Source organism: Paralichthys olivaceus, chromosome 5, assembly GCF_024713975.1.
Source record: "Paralichthys olivaceus isolate ysfri-2021 chromosome 5, ASM2471397v2, whole genome shotgun sequence".
NCBI classification, from domain to species: domain Eukaryota; kingdom Metazoa; phylum Chordata; class Actinopteri; order Pleuronectiformes; family Paralichthyidae; genus Paralichthys; species Paralichthys olivaceus.
Window position 1 is genome coordinate 1,984,960 of NC_091097.1, and position 16,524 is coordinate 2,001,483.

At 42.8% G+C, this 16,524-nt stretch overlaps 1 protein-coding gene across 2 annotated transcripts; it reads left to right on the forward strand.

The window, feature by feature from the left end:
- The first annotated feature begins 3,001 nt into the window (after positions 1 to 3,001).
- Positions 3,002 to 16,246, forward strand: slc16a6b (solute carrier family 16 member 6b). Of its 2 annotated transcripts, none has more exons than XM_069525030.1 (6): positions 3,002 to 3,136; positions 9,446 to 9,693; positions 10,605 to 10,748; positions 11,920 to 12,048; positions 13,567 to 14,469; positions 14,557 to 16,246. In XM_069525030.1, the coding sequence occupies exons 2-6, from the start codon at positions 9,462 to 9,464 to the stop codon at positions 14,826 to 14,828; spliced, it is 1,680 nt and encodes a 559-aa protein (XP_069381131.1). In that variant the 5' UTR covers positions 3,002 to 3,136; positions 9,446 to 9,461; the 3' UTR covers positions 14,829 to 16,246. The 2 variants fall into 2 exon arrangements, with proteins under 2 accessions (XP_069381131.1, XP_069381130.1); XM_069525029.1 differs by lacking the exon at positions 3,002 to 3,136 and adding an exon at positions 4,624 to 4,897.
- Positions 16,247 to 16,524: the final 278 nt, after the last annotated feature.

Consider the following 16,524-nt stretch of genomic DNA (forward strand, 5'->3'; position numbering starts at 1 on the left):
ACTCGGGTAAAGGAGCTTCTAGATAAGGTATGATTGTCATGCATGTCTATGGTTATATAAGGTTACAGGTCAAACATTTCACAACATTTACATCTTCACACGATAACGATGTCGTAAGTGTGTTTAGCTGTAAAAACCCAGTGGTCTCTTCCATATCCACTACAGCAGCACCAGGCTATGGACCTGGAATCAATGAGTTTTAATGTGATAAAGTAAAACTGTCATTCATGGGACTCATAGGATGTAGAAAACAGAAACTTCATTATTAAACGAGTGTCAGTAGTGACACAGTAATGAAAGAGCCAACATGGTGTCCTATAGATGCCTCAGTGTGCTTCTACAAGTCTGAGGCCCTTTTCAGACCTGGCATCAACATGTGTCCTGGATGATCCTCCCTGTGTATCTCTAGTGTCCGTCTGTGATCAGATCTCACTTCCCCACCTCATATGCATGTACACATGTACATCATTTCTGTTTGCAAAGGCTAAATGTTTTGTTTTAACATGTCGAGTCCACTGGAATTTGATAAAGAAGAAACCTGCTCTGTTCTTTGTCATGTTTCCAGATAAACAAACTGTTTAAAACTGTTTATTGATCCCACACTGGGGAAATTCACTTGAGAGTCAGAATGAGGTAAACAACAGAATGAAAAAGGCAATAGAATTTAAAAAAACAAAAAAAAAACAGAACATCCTCTTAATATACAACTTTCACTATAGAACGGTTGTTTGCATAGCAATGTATTTGAGTAAAGTTCAGTGGAACAGGATTAGTGCACGAGCATGTAAAAACTATTTGTTCATTAGTAGGCTGCTTTCAAATATTGAGATAGACTTATATGTATGCAGACTGTATGGATATAGAAATGCTGATGTGGGTGGGTAGTTTCCCAATAGTAAACCAGAAACTGTTCCAAATGGCCACACACCAATGTGGGGTGAAAAAGTGGGACCATCAGAGTGACGAGGCGAAGTTTATCTACTTATTCCACAACTGTCTCTGTCTGTCTTTGTCTGTCTGTCTGTCTCTGTCTGTCTCTGTCTGTGGAATGCATATCAATCAAATGTATTCATATAGCACGGTATCACAACAAACAGTTGTCTCAGGGTGCTGCACAAAAGTCCAAGATCTTAAGAAACACAAAATCCAACTTGTTCCACACAGAGCAAGCATGAGCAACGGCGGGGAGGAAAGACACCCAGGTGGAAGAAACCTCCAGCAGAACCTCACGACCTGTTCATCAAATTGCCTTCCCACTTGGCATATGTATTGTTAATGGCCTTGGGAAGTGAAGTGCAGAGTTTGCTGTGATTTGAACATGTGATATGTTCAATATTAATTAAATCTGAATAAATAGTCTGCTCTAACAGTCAGTGGAGCAGGTTGAACATGTCCCCTGATAAACTACAACAGCGGTTGGTAACTGGGTCAAAATTGGGGTCAAAACCATCAACACATCATTTTGATTATTTAATTATTTTCAATTCACCATATCGGACTGACACACACTTTCCTGGGAGTAGCACCTGTTGATCTTTCTGTCATGACAACAGCGTTCATAGAATCACTTCCTCTTTTGTAATTTGTCTGCAAAGTAAAACTAAACATTCCAAACCAGAAGAACGAGCACTGCGCTAAAAGGGGAAGTTCTCCTTCCAATCAAATATTCGTCAACTGTGCTAACAATGGAAATGGAAATGTGGAACAACAATATTTGCTGACGGCATATAGACACGTTTAGGGACCTGGTACTCGCTGGTACTCCCTGGTACTCCCTCGATGAACACTGACTTGAAGTTTCTTTTGGATAATCCCTTGGCCACCAGGGCAGCACATGAGTTTGCATTCTTGATAACCCTTCAGTAAGAAAGAATATGAGACTGGAATCCTCAGGACTCCATGGTCACACTGGCTTATAATGATTACATCAGGGTATTCATGTGGTGGACTGTTTAACTGTTTGCAGTATGTTGCTATTAGATTAAGACTTGTTGACCTTTCATTCTTCAACCACTCTCAACTGCACACTTTCATGACAAGTATGCTCTCATTTCTTTTAACTGCAACTTGTTACGTCATCAATCATCCTGACAAACATTACCTCTCACAGTTAACCTGAAAAAGACCACTGTGTGAAACACAGGTTATTGTCCTGTAGCTAGTCTGCACATTATGTGTTTCCTTTATCAGTGTGGTGGTTGCTGAACATTACGCAATTCAAGGCTTTACAAAAACCATAATAAGCAGCAGTAAACTTACACCCATTAGAACAACGTCGTGCTGAGGGGAGACAAAGAAATGAACCTGCAGGGGGAAGCGAAGCAGAGCGGAAGGAGCAGACTAACAATAGAAAACCGTCTCTGACAGTTAAATGAATGTAAAGGGTAGAAGAATGGAGCTGAGCTCTCCAAGGTGATGAAACCAAATAGTTTCTACTCCATACAATAATGTGAATTCATTTTTAGGCACGTTACTCTGGCATCTTCTCTATGAATTTGATCACTGAGACAAAGTTCTGGCAGGTATCTCACTTGTCAGATAGTTTTTTGGGGAAGCATCAGGGTGAGTGAAGTTTGAGAAATTGGAAAAAATTCAAAATCTCATTTTCACAAACTGATAAACCTGCAGTCTGTCAGTGACTGACTGCCACTGGAATTACGTCAGTGCTGTAATCAGTGCTGCTTATTTTGGACTTGGGACTCGTCTTACGTCATTGTATGATCAGTGAGGGTACAGTCAACCAGTGGCATTTTTGAACTGGCAAAGAACGCAAGTAAAAGTTTTACAGACTTAGGATCCAGTAAGTTTGAGCAGATAACTTTTTTTCACATAAATGCATTGCCAAGCCTCTGGCATGAAACTTTAAAAAACTGTGGAGCAAAATGTGTAAGAACAGGAAGCGCAGTAGCAAAGGAAAACAGGAAACCCTACCTGCAGTAATACTGAAAGTCATTTTATAGAACTGACCCAGACATTGACCTCATCAGATATTCTTCTAACATGCCTCTTAATCACTCCACATTTTCCTGGGCAGGCCCTGAGGCTGGCCACCTCTTAGACACACCCCTGCATCACACTGAAAAGCATCAGGGCAGATCTGAACGCTCACTAAGGATCATTCACAACTTACAGACAGGTGAGCCATTTATACATGATACACACTAAATACTGGCTGGACTGATAATGTATTTCATCAACGTGCAGGATTAAAATCATGTTGAAATTGAATAAATATGTGTATTTTACTTTGAAAAGTTCAAAGAGTTTTACAGCGACGCTCTCTCATCATTCGGTAGAGTCGGTGTAAGAATGAGTAGTTCAGGTGAGAACATGTCATGTTTTAAAACATCAAGTGTTGCTGGAGGTGGGAAATGTTTTTCACTCTTGAATACTATGATCGTGCTGCCACAGTGAGTATGGAGATAGACTGTTGACAGCTTTATTATTCTCTGAAAGCTTTTATGAGTCAGGTTGTTCAAGTGTGACTGAGGCAATGGAAGCCATGCACATGTAGCGTGCCCCTTAATGATTGCAGCAGTAAATTGAACTTCTGATTGAAGCAATGGTAGAAACAGGTTCTCACCTATTTCTGAAACACTCATTCACTGTAAACCAGTCAAGCAATTTCTGGGAAATATTATTACGGCTCTGCTAGTGTGATGTTGACTTATATTGGAAAAAAACCACGCAGAGGTTTGTGTGCTTGATGAGCTGAAGTGTGAGCCTGAGGGGTGGCTGGACACAGTTTATATTCAGATCGTGAGTTGCATCACAAGTCACATTCAAGTCCTGGAAGGAAAAAAATCTATCATTTTCAATAGATATGAGTTTTTGAGGATTTGATTTAATGTCTGCCTGAAAGAGGACTCTCTGGAGAACTGTTCATCACTGGAATAAACCTGTTCATCCCATCTGTGTGTCCGGTGTACTGTGCTTTGTGCCAGGACGTGCACGAGCTGTTTCCTGTCAGAGATCTATTGCGTAAAATGCGTAATATGTGTATATCTATATCTATGGTGTGAACTACTGATCATGTAGTCATATCAGTGAACCAACTGCTATATATGTATATACCAACTGTTTGTTGTTATGTAATGTGAATATTTCTTATTTAAATACTTTCATAGACTATGACGATACAGACTAGAGACTGAAGTAAAAACAGATTGAATATGAGCCACGATCACACACACACACACATATATATGTGTGTGTGTGTGATCGTTATAAGTATTAATAACAGCTCACCTCGATGGTTATTTTTCCTGAAACGCAGCATCACACCAGTGCGCGTGAGAGAGAGAGAGAGGAAGAGCGAGAGACACAGAGGAAGAGAGAGATTGTTTTTCTTTTACAGAAACACTTTATTTAAATATCTGTCCTCACTACAATCTGATGATCACAATGAAAATGAAATGAAGTGTGGAAAAGAGGAGGTGTTCTTAAACCCGCATCTTTTTAAAGACTCGAGATCACAAACACGTTGGACCAGACCTGAGGTTCACCAGCCTCTCTCTCTCTCTCTCTCTCTTCACTTCCTCCTCTGTCCTCCGCCCTGTGACAGAGAGAGAGAGGCTCTGCGCGTTCGTGAAGCCGGGTGGTTGGTTTTGCGCGCTCTCGTGTGAATACCGGCTGGAGCCGGTAGAGAGCTGCCGCAGCAGGAGTCAGACCGGAGTCAGACAGAGATGCTGCAGGCTGACAGACACGAGCTCAGGCACTTCCGCTCCTGCTACATCGCTTCGTTAGCTTTAGGGGCGCGTGGTTCAGACGTGAGAATAAAGACAGGCCGGGGTTTCTTTTCTACGTGAATCGTCGCTGCCTCCACTCTGTGGACGACACGGGGAAACCGGCTCACTTCCACCAGAGGACGGTGTCTGTCCTGCCGCCATCTCCTCCGGTGAGTCACATGGAGCAGCTTCGGCCTCAGTGAGGGGATCCGCTGCCCCTGGTGTTTCCTGCTCTGTCTGACCGCTGTACATCCTCCACAGGAGCGTTGTTGGGATTAGTATTATTATTATTAAACAGTCAGCCCGGCGCTCCTCACGAAGGAGAGCGGGGCACCCAGCCTCCGGGCTGCGGCTCACGGAGCTCAGCCCTGCTCACTGCACTGCGGCTCTGCCACCGTCCACATGCACCACTCAGTCTGTGTCGGTGCTGTTGATGCAGCTCCGCTCCACCCTCCTCTCTCCTCACCCTTTTCTCTCTTGAGTCGGGGAGGCCACAGTGAGTCTGGTTCTGCAGGTTTCATCCCGTCACAAGGGAGACTTCTCTCTCCACCGAGTGTTTGCTCGTTGTGGGAACAGCTTGGCTTCTCTTTTTCAGATCTCGACCTTACTATATGTCAAGTGCCTAGAAATAATGTATGTTGTGATTTGTCTCTATACCATACATAAGTAGACTGATTTGGATTATTTTATCTTGAGGTGTTTAAATAATGTGACGTCATAGAGTCATTAATCCCAAAAGCTGGTGTCTGAGGCATTCTTAAATCAATCACAATTTCTTTGTAGAGCCAATATTCACAAATCACACAACTATTGTTGTTATTGTAGCTGAGGGGTGATATCTTCTCTAACCCTCAGCAAGAGGGAGGACAATCTACCAAAAAACCTTTTAGGAGGAAAACTAATGTAGAAACCTCAGAGAGAGCCTCGTGTGAGGGATCCCTCTCCCAGGACCGACAGAAGAACAATAGATGGAAACAAAATGACAAAATTGTACAATACTTCTAACATTCCCTGCTGAGAGTGATAAGGAAACATAAAGAATGTCTGTAAAACAAAGACAGCTACACTGACAGACTGTTACACTGCCTGTAGGGACCTCTAATGGTCACATGTGAGAATATTACTGGGCAGATACATAATAATATAATATTATATAATATATAGAGAGAATATGTTTTAAAATAGCAATATATTGAATCATTAAATATTAAATAATATTCAAATTAGTTGTGTGTAATAGGAAATATAATAAGCTTGGACTTTATTTCTCTTAAAGGACCACCTCTATAATTCTGCATTGGACTTATATTAAGTTAGAGCGAGAGACAGATTTAAAAAGCAGTCCTCGATGATGTCATTAGGCCAACCTACGGTGTTGTTTTCTCAGTGGACTGTCCCTTTAAATTAGCAACACTCCCTGATTTTGTTTTGCAAATCCCAGAATTTGGCCATTTTTACAAAATCCCTGGGTGAAGTTTTGATATACTTATATCATACGAACAGGACAAATCAACAAATGAGAAGACAACGAGTTAGAAATAGAGTATATAATGAATTATATAATAATAATAATATAATTATTATTATATAAGCAGTGATTTGAAAGGCACCACAGGCCTGGTAAGTGTCAGGTTTTATCTATTCAAATTCAATTCCATTTTCTTTGTATCGCACCAAATCACAACATACATGATGTTGAGGAGTTTCTGACCATCCTCACATCTGTACACCGTCAGGAGAACAGTGCCTGTCTCCTTCCACACACACTCCCTTCTCTCCCAGCAGTACCCAAGGTCAGGCTATAGATAAGGGGCCAACTAGCGGTACACTGTGGTGTCTATGCTGATTCATATCTAACTCAGATGTCCCAGACAGCGAGGCTCCGACTCCAACTCTTGTGCATGACACCAGTGACAAGACACAAGGACACGACGTGATTTAAGAATGCATACTATCCTAGACTTGGGGGTGAAAGTTGCTCATGTTACTCTCTGGTAAGTGTGTAGTGGTACACAAACATCACTGTTCGGTACGTACCTCGGTCTTGAGGTCACGGTTTGGTAAGTTTTTGGTACAGTAGAAACAAGGAACAGAAAACATTCAACTGATTTTTGTATTTGTTCTATTCAACCCTGGTAACTATGGTCTTTCTTACCTAAGTATGTTTTTCAAAGTAAAATAACAAAATAAACACTACAAATAGTGCAATAAATATCCATTAAGGTGCAGCATGTAAAAATACAGCTGTACTTAAGCTGCACCGTCATTTTCATTATCATATACTACTAGCATTAGTATTCTATGTATTTTCTCTTGGTGGCCCTGCTGGGACTTACAATGTCTCCGCTGCGGACAACACCCTCATGCCAGGGACAGAGGTGTATAATGCGGACAGGAGGGGACTTCGTAACGGTGCTCGATCACTCCGCATGTGTTCGAACCCTGCATCTCAACACCGAGAGAGCGGTGAAGTGTCCGCTGCCGTAAAAACGCACACGTGTCTCTGTTCCTGCTTTGACACGGTGTGGACGATCTGAGAGCAGCAGGGTTTGTACTGAACCCTTTGTGTCCCCCTGACGTCAGAGTCGTTCCCGACGTTAGCGGACATCACCGGTTGAACGAGTCAGCACGTTCGATGTGCCACCAGCTTACATGTCCGACCGCAGCTGCGCATAAGGCTGCGGTGCGATCCGCTGTTTGTCCGTCATGAGCCATCACAAGAGTGAAGAGAAGCGTTCCCACGGGCCGACAGCACCTCCGCCTCCCCCTCCTCCTTCTCCTCCTGCTGCTGCTTCTTCTTCTTGTTTTTATTGTGCTTCCTCTTCTTACCGCCACCTTCTGGACTGGAGTGACTATTTTCTTAAGTCCTGTTTCTCTTGAGTAGTTAATTCGAAGATGATGTAAAATATTTGTGATATTTAGCTTTTTGTCCTTTAATCGTGATATTAGCTCCCTTCTTTGATCATTATATTTGTGACATTCTCTCGATTTATTTGTGACTATTTTATGTGTATTCTTTAATCCTGTACGACCCATTCTCAGGACGGGTAACGATTTTCTCTCTTCTGCTCCTCTCACCAGTGCCTACATGTTTGTACATGAATTTTGTACAAATGTCTTCCTTTGTCATTTAATTTCCGTGACTGTATTTGTTAATGATAGTTTTAATTTCTGCTTAGCTTAGTGGTACCTGTATGTCGACTGTTTTGCTAGTATGTCTGCCTTCGAAAATTGTCACGATATCAACTATTGCAAAAGTTGACAAAACCTGCGATACATTGTGTTTCATGCGCCACACATGCTCTGCATGTTAATATATTTGGCCAATCGGATGCAGCTCTGCTGCCCTAGTTGATAAATTAAAGACATTCAGATCATTCACTGGGTTTTTCTGTCAATGAATCATTGTCGGAACAAGAGAATAGAGAGAGAATATAAGAGAAAACAGAATTGACAGAGTGATGCAACAGTGGAGAGAAAAAACTTCCTCTTGAAGGTCCAGAAAACTGAAGCTACCACAGGTTCTTTTTCATGTTTGGAAGGAGAGGGTGAGGTGAGGGGTGTTCAGCTGCAACATGCAATGTAAACACTAGACATCACTAAATTCTACAGACTGAACCTTTAACTTGAATAAACCTGTACGATGGTGCTGGTTTATCTTCATCTCCTGCCCTGTTTTTTTTTAATGAATATATTTTGTGATGTGACAGTTCATGGCTTTTATTTTGGACGTGGTAAGGCTTGTGGTGTGTTTTGTCTTTTTTTTAGTTTTGTTTCTTCCTATCACAAGATGACATGAGCAGTGTGAGGCTTCATCAACCGTCTGAAAGCTGAGTTGCACAGTATCTTCTACAATAATAGCTTGTGTCTGTTGTCTGTGGGATATGACATAAATGTCACATAACGGAGACGCCTTAAGTAGCCTGAGGTGAAGGAGGGTTGTCCTCGCTAAATCAGATAAGAGGTGCATTTGGGTGACCACGAGTGTGTGTGTGGGTGAGATAGTTCCGTGTTTACAGGCTCACATAGCCTTGTGTGCTTTTGTTTTATATGACATAGTGGTGAGTAGATCATTTTCATTTTTGGGTGAACTATCCCATTAAAATGGCTTTTTTATTCTAGGCTTATAAAGTGACACAATTGTCCAAATGATAATTCAAAGTTTTCTTGCTACCAAAAAGGAAATTGTATTGTACACTAACTAGGTCCCTTACTTACTTGCACTGTGAGCCAGAAGATTTCAGATACTGAATATCTGAACAAATCGATGGTTTTCAGGAAGATCCTGCACTGCTCAGCCTGTAAAGTCTGACAGTATGAGGGCCTGTGTTGTCGCCACACTCACCACACTTTCATTTACACACATGGTGAATCATTAAACGTGTGTTTGCTCTTTTCACTGCTCGCTCACCCAGCCTGTTTGTCATAGTCACCTTTATTAAATTAAATGATTATAGACGAACGGACGATAATCAACCAAATAGTTTAACAAAGTGGAACAGACATGATTTGAACATGACATCAAATGTCTGATTTCAAGATCTTTGCTCAATATGTGAGGAGATGCAGAGTTTTCTTGTGGGAATATGAAACTCTTTATGGTGACTCAACAGAGCTCCATTAATGAGTGTTTTATATTAACAAAGAATCAATTGACAAATGCAGCTCTGACCAGGACTCCTTCATCACTGATGTCGTCTCTCTGTCTATTTCTACAGGAGGCCTGCTGTTGCCATGACGGCTCCCAGCTCCCGGCGTTGTTTGGGTCCTAAGGTTTACCCAGAAGTGCCTGATGGCGGTTGGGGCTGGGCTGTGGCAGTGGCCTTCTTCTTGGTGGAGGTCTGCACCTATGGGTCCCTCAAGAGCCTGGGTGTCTTCCTCCAGGACCTGATGGAGGAGTTTGGGGAGAGCAACAGCCGAGTGTCATGGGTCATCTCCATTTGCGTCTTCATCTTTACCTTCACTGGTCAGTCACTCACACGTGTTCTACTTTTCTTGTGCTGCTCTCGTACTTCCCTTCTAATAACTAAGATTTGTTAGATTTAGTTTGAAACAGTCAGCTTTGCAAACTGTCATTGTTGTGTAAATGTAGGACATCAGAAAGTTCTCGCCCATTTACAAAACATATTTGTCTTTGTTGACATTATTGTTGGGCAATTGGACAATATCATTAAATTACATGTGTTCATTCATTCAGTCCATCCTATTTCTGCTTTTCTCTCTCTCTCTCTCTCTCTGTCACACAGACACAAAAATGACTAAGTTAATGTCTCTTACCCACTACAGTTCAAACTGTGATTTGTTTGTAGCCACTTCCACAATCTCACCACTGATCACTACATAATGATCAATACTTTTCTTAAATAGCCACATTTTCTTCTTAGCTCTATCTCTCTCTTAGGTGAAAGGGAAATATTGGCAGAAATGTAGTGTAGAATAATCCTCATGATGTTTTCACTAGTTCATTTCATCTAAATTGTATGAATTGTAGTTTTCTTTACCTCAGAAAAGACCCTTTATATTTAAATACTTTATATTTACATGGAGGAGGTCCTCTCTACAGAGGCCACCATGTTTTTTACATTAGTTCAGACTGGACAAACTAAACACCTTTTGAGTTTTTATGACAACTGAAGCTACCACAGGTTCTTTTTCATGTTTGGAAGGAGAGGGTGAGGTGAGGGGTGTTCAGCTGCAACATGACACTTCAACACTAGATATCACTAAATTCTACACACTGTACCTCTAAGTCAAGTTAAAAAACATAATGCAATAACAAAACTGTACTGTTCAGAGATTAAACAACGGTCATGCAGCTCAAACTTGAACGAGTTGAAATGATTTTACTGAAATGACTGTCCCCCCTCAAATCCTCAGCCCCCCTGTCCACGCTGCTGAGCAACCGCTTCGGCTATCGTCCAGTGGTGATGATCGGAGGCTTCCTCATCAGCCTGGGAACCATCACCTCCGCCTTCACCAATTCCATCAACGAGATGTACATCACTATTGGCATTGTCTCAGGTACTTATATCAGTCACTCCATCTGTCTGTCTGTCTGTTGGTATTTAGCTACGTCCACATATTTAAGTTTTAGTTGTAAAACACATCCATACGATCTACTTTCAAGTCTCAGACTTTTGGAAAAGGTGACACAGTCTCCCATGTTCTTGTCCTGATATTATCTCAGTCTTATTATTAAACTCTAAAGTCACACAACTCGACTGGCTAACGCTTACTGTCAGTAACAGTTCCACCTCTTTGACGCTTCAAGAAAAGAAATCCCTGCTCTTACTTTTTTCTTCGTGGTATTTTCTGCAACTAAGCAACCAATCTGCTCGTCGTTTGCATCGCATGACCAGTGTACATGTTTGATGTGACATGTGTTTTCAGGTATGTTAGTATGACGGAGATAGCTTCGATTTTTTGGGGTGTAAAATGAAAACTTATCAGAGTGGACGTAGCCTTTGTGTGTCATTGCAACATGTCAGTGACGGATTGACTGTTTTACTCCTGCAGATGTGTTTGTCTTGTTTATCAGCCTGTCATGAACTAAAGGGACTCCTAGCAGTGTCCACAACAAAGTCTGCCCCAGTTTGTTTCTTGCAGAACTGTCCAATGAGAGAGAGGTCGACAGCCTCCTGTAAACAGCAGACAGTAATGTCGACTCCGTTCTCATAACTCTCTAGGAAGGACTGAGCGGAATAACTGGAGCAGCAGTCTCCCTCCAAAAAAAAATCCCTCTAAATTCCCTTTCAGATCAGGACTGATGGAACAGGAAGTGTCTCAAGAGGAAGGAATAAATTGACTGAATGAAAGTAATTGATTGGATAATGAGCAAATTGGTGGAATGAGTTTTGCATCAGAGCACATTAACTTGTTTTTTCCTTGGACAGAAAGCACTGCTAGCCCTCCCACCGTGAATACCATGTCTGCTTCTGAAAAAGGACCACAGCTAACATGACGACCACTTCTAAACTCTCCCCCTGTCTCTCTCTTTTTTTGTCTTTACATACCATTTTTGTTTCAGAAGCAGCTGTGGTAAAGCTCAGTCATCTCAAGCAGCCGGCCACCTTTGAAAAAGGAGTGACCTGACACCTTGATCTTTGACCCACCCCCCCTATCCATGCAGTGTTCCTACCGTGCGGCCAGTGGCTGTCATGTCCCCTTTTTCTTTTCTCCCATTTGTACACAGGCCTCGGATACTGCCTCACCTTCCTCCCAACCGTCACCATCCTAGCCCAGTACTTCTCCAGACGGCGAGCCCTCGTCACCTCCGCTGCTTCCTCAGGAGAATCCCTCGCCATATTTGCATTTGCTCCAGGTGAGTGTTCATTCAAACAGGGGCTTTTATCATGACTCATCTGTTATGAACAGAATCATGTGTTCAATAATTACAATATTGACTTGCTTTTTCTGTGGCTTTCAACAACATCTCATCGTCCGATTCAGTGAATGGAGTCTGCTCACTTACCACAGAGAGGACTCTGTGCTTATTTGGTCACATGATAATGTGACATCAGCACATCATTGTCAAGTTGTTTTCTTGCTGAGGAGTTAGGTTTCAGATAAACACAGATAAACCTGACCCAGTCAGGAAGTGAATGTGGGCGTCTGTGTCATCATTCACACTAAAGACATTTTCACACATGACTCCTGACCTCTGGAGAAGTGGGTCAGGACTTTCTCCACAGTTTTCCTTTCATACATGCACAACGCAGCAGGAGATTCTCTGCTCAGACGTGTTCCCAACAGCAACAAATCCTCCGCTGGTGGTGAAGGGTGGTGCAGCAGGCTCCTACAGGGTTTAGGTGGACTTAATACAAGGGGGGGGTCAGGCAGGGAAAGTTTGCAGAAACTCCAGCGGCTCTCACACGGACATTGGTGTTTACATATACACCTCCTCCGTAGAAACTGTAGAGGTTTTCTGGAGTTCAGTGCATGTCTGAGAGCAGTTTAAAGGTTCAGTGTGTAGAATTTAGTGAAATCTAGTGGTGAAGTTTCATGGTGCAGCTGAACACCCCTCACCTCAACATCCCTTTCCAAATATGAAAAGTTGTCATAAAAACTCAAAAGATGTTTAGTTTGTCCAGCTTGGACTAATGTAAAAAACATGGTGGCCTCCGTAGAGAGGACCTCCTCCCTGTGTAAAAATAAAGGATTTCAATATAAAGGGCCCATTCTAGGGTAAAGAAAACATCAATTCTTACAATTTAGATGAAACGAACTAGTGAAAACATCATTAGGAGTATTTTATATTCAATTTCTGCCAATAGATCCCATTCACCTAAATCTTACACACTGGACCTTTAAAGGAGAAGTTCGGTTTTTTTCAACCTGGTCCTTATTTCTAGCATGTGGTATGTAGATCTACTCACCCATAAAGGTTTGGAGTAACTTGGAGTCCTTCGGACGCTTTTCCATCCACACGCGATCGGCGTATATCCATACAACACAAGTGATTGGGGCATCCACAATACAGCCTCTAAATAACGCATTATCTGCCGCGAAACTCTTCCATGCTAGAAATAAGGTCCAGGTTGAACAAAACCAAACTTCTCCATTAAAACAAGTTTTCGAGTAAAAAAAGCCAAACTGAATTGTTTTCATTTGGATGTAGCTGCTCACTTTGGCTGTTCCTGTTTTATTCTCAATGACGTATTCACACCTGATCCACTGACAAGTCACCAAGTCTGTGTATTGGTCAGTCATGTGACCACTGAGACAAAGCTTTTTCTTTCACTTCGTCTATCACAATAAAAGCCATTCTGGACCTTGAGTGAGAATAAATAAGAGAACAACAATAAAAGTTACCTGTACTGTCTTCCCCATCTCTCCACAGCCTTCACTACACTGAAACAACACATTGGCTGGCGCTACTGTTTGATTGTCCTCGGCATCGTGCAGGCTTCTGTGATTGGCTGTGGACTTCTCCTTCGTCCAATCATAATTGAGCCGAAACCTGTAAAGGAGGACAGTGAATCAGACAAAGACTTGATCTCTCTGAAGCAGCTGCAGGTTTACGAGCTGGAGAACGAACAAACTAGGACCTCCATCAGTTCCGGAGTTTCGGAGGACTCAGGCATCACCTCTCTCTCTGCCTCAAACACAGACCTGAGGACAGCAGGAGCAGAAAAAAAGGCCTTGGAGGAGATGGAGGTGCAGGGCAAAGAGGGTCAGGAGCCGTCACCTCCCACACCAGTCAAGGAGAAGGACGAGGTGGAGTGGGCAGAGGGAGAGGCGGGTCCTCTCAAGCCCTCCAGCCCCAAACTCCTGGACTTCTCTGTGCTCAAAGATGGTGCATTTATCTGGTACTCCCTCTTTGGCCTGTTTGCCACTCTGGGCTTCTTCGCCCCACAGCTCTACATCATTGAACTGAGCAAGAGCCGCGGCGTGGAGCCCAGCATGGCCTCCTACATGCTCTCTGTGATGGCAGTGGCCGAGATATTCGGCCGCTTGTCCATTGGGGTGGTGTTGAACAAAGTCAGCTGCAGGAAGACCCTGGTGTTATTGGGGTGTGTGGTTCTGTTGTGCCTGGTTCTGGTGGCCTTCACTATTGTGTGGGAGTTCTGGGGCTTGGTGGTCTGCTGCGCCCTCTATGGCTACTTCATGGGCACCGTGGGCTCCATGCACATCCCCATGCTGGCGGAGGAGGAAGTGGTGGGCATCAAGAAGATGCCGTCATCTGTAGGAGTGTATGTTTTCATCCAGAGCTTCGCTGGGCTGGCCGGACCGCCGCTAGGAGGTAAAAACGACTTTTTAGTTGACGTCTGTGTGTTTTCACTCATCTGTGAGACTGTAGATTCTGACTGCTGTCTCATCTGTTCTCCAGGTCTGTTGGTGGATGTCACACAGAACTACGGCGCTGCCTTCTACTCTTGTGCGGTGGGCATGGGGCTCAGTGCCATCTGCTTGGCTCTGGTTGGCCCGGCCAAATCCGGCATGTGCCAATCACAGGGCAGAAACAAAAGCAAGAGCACAGAGGAGGAGGAGGAGAAATTGTCACTGGACAACAACCAGGCTGACTTTTTGGACATTGACCTGGCCCCTGAGGACAGTCCTGTGAGAACGGCTGTGGATCAGGACAAAGCCTCAGTAATATGAACCAAACAGCATGACATCACCTCATAAGTAAGGACAAGAATGTCAACAGGCTAATACAGATACACTTGGAGAGGCTGCAGTGTTGGTAACACTACAGACTTCCCAGCTGCTCTTGGTTCCAAATCTCAGGTGTACATGTTTTCACTGTCTGACAAGCTTGAAGTTCGCTCCTTCACAGAGAGGGGGCAGTCTCTCCCCCTGAGACCAAAGACAGCCGTGTGGAGCGCAGGGTGTCACACCTCAGCTTTCTAACAACCACACATACGTTTCTGTTCCAGCAAAACCTTGATTATGAAAAGCTTTTTCTACATTCCTCTTTGTATTATTAGTTTGGGCTCATCTCAGGACAGAAGTATTGTTGTCATGGTAACTGAGGCATCATGAGCATGACGGAGACCTCATTTACACCTGGTAATAATATGTGTTTCTTATCTCGATTGTATCTAGATATGAGTTCAACCTGGTGACATTTACACGTGGTATGAATGTGTCTCCAGGTCACGTCCTCCCCTCACTGCACAGGTCCACAAAAACAACAACAATAGACAGAAGAAGCTAACCAATCTGCGATTGGCCTCGTCTTCACTGCATCCACACTGTTCTACGTTGATTCCTCATATTTCAGTTCTGCATCTTGACTTGATTCCTGCTGAACACACACACTGTGTTTCTCCACACGACAGTCACTCCTTCAGCAAAAGGCGGAGAGTGAAACACACAAGTCTTGCGTCATGCAACCTGTACATACAGTCTGTCTCCTCTGTCTGTCTTATGTCCATGTGTTGATATTTCACATTTTGGCAACAATAGCAGTAGCTGCAGCAGTGTGGACTGATGGTTGAGGATGAATTCAGGAGCTCCAGTTTGCTCTCTTCGTTCTGTGATTCTATGACGTTGGACTTTTTATTCAGCTCGATCATTCTGTGCTGCTCTGGGTAAATGCATTGCCTGTATATTTACACTGTTACCACCATCTTGTTGATGTACTGTAGAATAACTGCTGTAGTGTAACGGCACACAGATTAAAAAGCAGTGACGATACGCGAGTAGAACTTTGGGGGTTTACAGTGATATTTTTCCCAATGCCATTTCATATATTTCACAATATATGCACATGTCAAAGTGTAGATGTAGAGTTGGTTATTTTTCAGTTTTTGAATGCAAAGGTGTGATGGAGAGATTTGACAGGAGCGAGTCCCTCCACATCCACCTCAACACTTGAAGATGAGCTCACAAACCTTTCCCTAATCACAGTGTCACCTTTATTTAAACTCTTTATAATTATGATTTGATGTTCTGTTTTTATGAATGTGACTTTTTTCATTTGCTTTTAGATAAACAAGTGCTGGGCAGGTTCCTGCCGGTTAAAATGCTGTACTGCATTCATGATGGATTTTTAAAATAAATTCTTCTCCAAACTCTGATTCCTTTTTCCTGAACATGTCAACATAAGGATACTTTGGTGAATGCTGCTCACGTCTGTTACTGGAGCGGATCTAATCTCATAGAATCGCTCACTCGTCATGGCTGTGACACATTGTTGTTGTTTGGAATCTGTCACTTGCTTTCATTTCATGTGAGTGACAGATCCGAAATTGTCCATTTAAATGTCTATTTAGGAGAGTGACTACATACAGTGACTGCATATATCTATACAGATATTTATATTTATATATAGGAAATTCTGGTAATATGG

Coding starts and splice junctions, on each gene's coding strand:
- slc16a6b (XM_069525030.1), top strand. CDS start 9,462: ATGACGGCTCCCAGCTCCCGGCGTTGTTTGGGTCCTAAGGTTTACCCA. Junction 9,694..10,604: donor CTTCATCTTTACCTTCACTG/GTCAGTCACTCA, acceptor TCAAATCCTCAG/CCCCCCTGTCCACGCTGCTG. Junction 14,470..14,556: donor GGCCGGACCGCCGCTAGGAG/GTAAAAACGACT, acceptor TCTGTTCTCCAG/GTCTGTTGGTGGATGTCACA.